At 40.3% G+C, this 6,000-nt stretch overlaps 1 protein-coding gene across 1 annotated transcript in view; it reads left to right on the top strand.

Moving 5' to 3' along the window:
- The first annotated feature begins 2,739 nt into the window (after positions 1–2,739).
- The window catches only part of RRAS2 (RAS related 2), an 89,506-nt gene continuing 86,245 nt past the window's right edge, over positions 2,740–6,000 (top strand). Inside the window, exon 1 of the mRNA XM_025459566.3 lies at positions 2,740–2,758. Within this exon, the coding sequence (XP_025315351.1) occupies positions 2,756–2,758 (3 nt within the window). The 5' untranslated portion in view covers positions 2,740–2,755. The remainder of the gene's footprint in view (positions 2,759–6,000) is intronic.

The raw sequence follows: 6,000 nt of genomic DNA, 5'->3' as shown, positions 1-6,000 counted from the left end.
CTTTAAGACAGTCGTGGTCATGGTCCTGATAAGGGATGTGGATTACAGAGAGGCAGGCAGTGTGAAGCTCTATAATCTAGGCCTGGGTGCTACAGAAAGCTTGATTTTTCAGGGCTCAGTCCCCCTATAGCTGCAGGCACGACTCTCTTCAGAAAGCTGCTGTATGAAAGGAAGGGACAAAGAGGACATCATAGTTCAACCTGAGTGATACAGGATGACATAAATATTTTCTATATGTTGAACCAGATTCTTGTTCCTCCTGGAATAGTTAATTCTCCTAGATTATCTAACTAACACTAAATTTTCCATAGTTAGATTATATCTGTACAAGCTTGGCTCCTGCTTTGCTCATATCATTAAAAAATGTTCATAAACAGGGTTGCTTGGGTGGCTCATTTGGTTGAGCATCTGACTCTTGGTTTTGGCTGAGGTCTGGATTTTGGGGTAGTGAGATCAAGTTTGGGATTCTCTCTCTTTCCCTCTGTTCCTCCTCCGCCTTACACACTCTTTCTCATAAATAAATAAATAAATAAATAAATAAATAAATAAATATCTTTAAAAATTTGTTAGTAAGCATGACTTCATATTTTTTCTGACTTAAAAAAAGATTGGATTTCATTAAAATAAAAAAAAATTGTGCATCAAAAGACAGTATCAAGGAGTGAAAAGCCACAAAACACGAGACTACATTTGCAAATCACCTATCTAATAAGAGTTTGCTATTCAGAATATAAAAAAGAACTCCTACGATTCAACAATAAAAAGACAAACAGCTCACTTAAAAAATAGGCAAAGGACTTGAATAGACATATATCCAAAGAAGATGTACAAATGGCAAATAAGCATATGAAAATATGCTCAACATCATTAGTCATTAGGAAAATGCAAATCAAAACTACAATGAATCGCAACTTCAACCCAGTGGGATGACCTGATTCAAAAATGGAAAATAAAAAGTGTTGATGAAGACGTGGAAAAATTAGAAACCTTCCACATTGCTGGTGGGAATTAAAATGGTGTAGCTGTTGTGTAAAGCAGTTTGGCAGTTCCTCAAAAGATTAAACATACAATTACCATTTGATCCAGTGATTTTAATCCTAGGCATATACCCAAAAGATTTGAAAACAAGAACTCAGATATTTGTGTATGAATGTTCATAGCAGTATCATTCACAATAGCCAAAAGATGGAAATTATCCAAATTTTCCTCAACAGATGAATGGATATACAAATTGTGGTATGTCTATACAATGGGATACTATTTAGCCAATAAAAGGAAGGAATCATGACTACATGCTGCAACATAAAGGAACCTTGAAACATTATGCTAAACAAAATAAACCAGACACCAAACTGTTATATGATTCCACTTACAGGAAATGTTTAGAATAGGAAAAATCATAGAGACAGAAAGTAGACTAGAGGTTACCAGGGGCTGGGGGTAGGAGAGAATGGGAATTGCCAAAAAGAAGAGAGAGAGAGAGAGAGAGAGAGAGAGAAAGAATGAAATGCAGGAAAACGAAAATTAGGAAATAAAACTCTCCTGTGATCTCACTACCTAGGATAACTGAATATCCTACTGACCTTTCTTTCTTTTCATCTATTCATAATGATTAAGTACAAAAGCTTTGGGCTACTTGTAGGTTCAAATATGCGTGCTGCCATTTACCAGCTATATGACATCTCTGTGCTTCAATATTTTTATAAAATACAAATAATAATAGAACCCACTTCAGATGGTTGAATTGTGGATTACATTGGATAATAGGTTTTAAGTGATTAGCACAAAGCCAGGCTCCTTTTAAGTGCTCAGTAAATGGTAGCTGTTATGTCTATATTTTATATTTTCATATATACTGATTTGTATCCTGTTCTTTCTCATTGTCCCATACAGCTACAAATTATTTTTAATGCCAAATAGTATTCTTTTTCTCCCCCAAAGATTTGTATTTATTCATGAGAGACACACAGAGAGAGGCAGAGACACAGGCAGAGGGAGAAGCAGGCCCCCTGCAGGGAGCCCGATGTGGGACTCGATCCCTGGACTCTGGGATCACGCCCTGAGCCACAGGCAGACAGATGCTCAATCCCTGAGCCACCCAGGCGCCCCCAAATAGTATTCTATTCATATTGTAGCATCATTTATTTAACTGAGTCTCTGTTGTTGAATATTTAAGTGGTTTTGATTTTTCAGTATGTAAAAGAGATGCAGTGGTAGACATTCTTGCTTGGTTCTTCCTGGCAGCTGTGGCTGAGAGGGGCATGACTTTGACCCTGCTCCATCTCCTAGGCTCTGGGGTTCCCAAGACAGTACGCTATGCTGAGTCAGGCCCTAAGCTGGGAGACAGAATCTGAGCTCCAGTCATGCTCGGCTCTATCTCTAGGCAGTGCTGGGGACTGCTCTTTTCCACCTGGGCCATTGCTTCCCCTACCTTTCAGATGAGAGCTTTCATAGGAATGATCTCAGGGTGCTTTTTCTGCTCTCAGTCTCTGATTCTCAGACAATCCTCCACTAAGGTACAGACTCCTCCGGCTCTGTTGTGGCCTTCCTCAGGGCTGCGTGTGCCCACGCTTCAGCGTGTTTCAGTTTCTATTCTTAGCAGTGTGATCTTTAAACAAGGAATAGATTTGTGCATCTGTCTCATCTCAGATGCATGCAGCTCCTGCTGGGCTGTTTCATTCTCTACCAGCCATTCATTCACATTAGAAGCAGTGGCCCATTAAGGAAATAAGTGGATGGTGCTCTTCCATCAACCATGGTAAGAACTGAACGCTCTCTGATCCGGGGTTTGGCCCTCTTTGGTTATCAGGCCTGGGCTGTGTCTGACTCAGCTATAGATGAGGTCATGGGGATCTTCGTTTCAGCAGTACCTCCTTCCCCACTCCACCCCTAGATCCTTTCTCTGGGTTGGGCCAGGGATGGTATTTGGGCAATGGTGGTTTTTAGAGATGGTGAGTCACCAGCATTCCAGATGAGAAGGTCATTGTTTGTTCTGAAATAGAGTGGACATGGATGACTCTCCTCTCCTCTAAGCATTTTCAGTTGTGGAGGTATCTCATGGTTACTTTGGATATTTCAATATTCGACTTCCAAATCTTGGTCTGCAATCTTACTTATCAAGATGGGTTGGGGGTGGGTGAGCCCAGGTTCTTCATTTTAAGACAATACAGGTGATTCAGATGTGCAACCTAGTTGGAGGGCATTGGCAGATAGTAGTAGGATTTGCAAACACTTGAAGCTCATAGAGGCCAGGCAGGTAACATCAATTGGATGGGGTGCAATATGACTGCTGGTGAGTCTGAAGAATAGGAATACCCTTTCTCAAGGGTAGCCTGTACTTACCTGTACCCAGTTGTCATGTGATAACATTGACCTGGTGTTGCTAGATGTTTCATTTAACTTTTTTAAAAGATCTTATTTATTTATTCATGAGACACAAAGAGAGAGACAGAGCGAGAGAGAGAGAGAGAGAGGCAGAGACACAGGAAGAGGGAGAAGCAGGCTTCATGAAGGGAGCCTGATGTGGGACTTGATCCCTGGACTCCAGGATCATGCCCTGGGCTGAAGGCAGGCACCAAATGATGGGCCACCCAGGGATCCCCCATTTCATTTAATTTTATTGGGAAGAGTTAGAAATCCAGAATTGTTTGTGAAATACTCTATTTTACAATACTGATAACTCAATTAAATATTGGTAATTCAATTAAAAAATTGAATTATGTACCAGAACACATCTGTTGGCCAAATCAAGCCTTGAATCTGCCTGTTGAAGTTTCTTGACAACCCTTTAGCCAGACAGTCACTCAACTGAGGCCAAAATGATGCATTGAACAGTTCTCTTGACTGGTAGCATTACACCATCTCTGTGCTGTGAGGCTCTGCGGGGTTTGAGATAATACCCAGCTTGGCATGAGGTAAAGTGCTCTAAGCAGGGGAGTCAGAAGACTCCTGTTAACAACATGCTGGGTGACGCTGGGAAAGAAATTCTTTCCCTAGTCACAGGATTTCTTTCGGCAAGGTAAGGGGGAATGATCTCTACCATTCCTTCCAAGTTTGTAGGTCATTCTTCTTGTAAAGATTTACATACCTATTTTATTCCAGCTACTTGAGGAGCAAATTTATCACATTAAGGTGAAAATTCATCTTTATTTGGCTCGAATGACAACTAGTTCTTTCTTTCCCATATTCTCCTGTGCCATCAGTGATTTGTTTTTGTAGAGGTTTCTTTTTGTGTAGGCTTTTGGGGTATTTTCTAAGGGCAAGAAAACATTTTGGAATAGAAGTCTGGGTGGAGTTGAACCTATAAGCTTCTTGCTGAACACTTGACTTTGAGTCCAATAATATTCATAATAAAAAGGAAGAGAGTTGATACAGGGGACATCTTGAAGCAAAAAGATGTTTCCTTGACAGTTCAGATAAAATCCTGCAATTGAATCTTTTCTCCTCATAGTTTTATTAGGATTTAATTCATATACCATAACAGCCACTTTAAAAAGTGTATAATTCAATGGTTTTTAGTCTATTTACAGAATTGTGCGACCATCATCACTGTCTAATCTCAGAATATTTTCTTATCTCCAGGACGAAACCCCATACCCATTATGGGTCACTCAGCATTTTCCCCTCAGTCCTGACAACCATTAATCCACTTTCTGCCTTTATTGATTTTCTTCCTTTGAACCTTTCATATAAATGGAATTATATAATATGTGACCTTTTGTAACTGGCTTCTTTCAGTTAGCATGATGTTTTTATGGTTCATCCATGTTGTAGTGTGTATCAGTTACCTCATCCATTTTTATTGCCAAATAAAATTCTGTTGTATGAATATACTACATTTTGTTTACCCACTCATCAGTTGATGGGACAATTGGTTATTTCTACTCTTTGGCTATAATGAACATGCTGCCATGAACTTGCATGGGTCCGTTTCTGAGCAGGGACCCTGATGCCGTACTCGACCCCAGGACCCTGAGATCATGACCTGAGCCGAAGGCAGATGCTTAACTAACTGAGCCACTCAGGCACTCCCTCATTGTAGTTTTTATCCCACAATTGAATCTGTTCCTGATTGCCCTGACCTAGACCATATACCCACCCTCCAGCTAATTACTGTGGCCAATGGAGGTTGATAATCCTAAGTGAATAAGAGTGAACCCCTGGAGCTGGTGGTAGGTGCCATTCATAAACTAAAGGGGAAATCCGGAGATACTATTTGAAAGGTAGGAGAAATAGATGGGTGGGAGGCAATCGGCCCATGTTGTCTATAGGATGAGTTTGCTTGCTTGGTTTCAGGAATTGTCCTACACACAGGGATCGTAGTGGTACAGAATAGGAAGGAAAGAAAATCTTGGTCAGGATTCAGGCATAGAAGCAGCTCACAATAGGTGATTGAAATAGATTCTACTGAAAATGGGCTGGTACTTCAGAAGGCAAGGAGCATAAGGAGGACATTTTGGTCATCTTCTTGGTCCTGAAAGTTTATGGGAAATTTTAGGGCTTGGCAGACATTGAGAGACATTTGTGGGAAGACTAACTGGCTCTTTCTCACACTTCTTTGAGATGGGCTCCTCTTTCCTTTCTTTCTCCTTTTCCCCCCTTCTTTTCACATCGACGCTAATACCTGTCGCTGAGGCCTTTCCGGATATTATTGCTGTGTAACAAATATTTTGCTCCCCCTCTCAAAAAATGGGGACTTAACACAACCATTTTATTCCATACTAAAAAAGATCAAAAGAGTTTGGCGGCTAAATGCAATGCTTGACCCTGGGCTGGATTCTGTGCTAGGGGAGAAAAACATTATTGGATCAACTGACAAAATTGGAATATCAATGTAGATTAGATGAAAATATTCCTATCAATATTAAATTTACTAAAGTTGGCAACTGTGCTACGGTTATATGAGATAATACCCCTATTCTTAGGGAACAAACACTGAACTACTTAGGGGCAAATGGCCATAATGTCTGTAACTTACCCTTAAATGGTTTAAAAAATTCA

The sequence above is a fragment of the Canis lupus genome, chromosome 21, assembly GCF_003254725.2.
Source record: "Canis lupus dingo isolate Sandy chromosome 21, ASM325472v2, whole genome shotgun sequence".
Classification (NCBI taxonomy): domain Eukaryota; kingdom Metazoa; phylum Chordata; class Mammalia; order Carnivora; family Canidae; genus Canis; species Canis lupus.
This window is presented reverse-complemented; position numbering and strand designations above follow the sequence as displayed.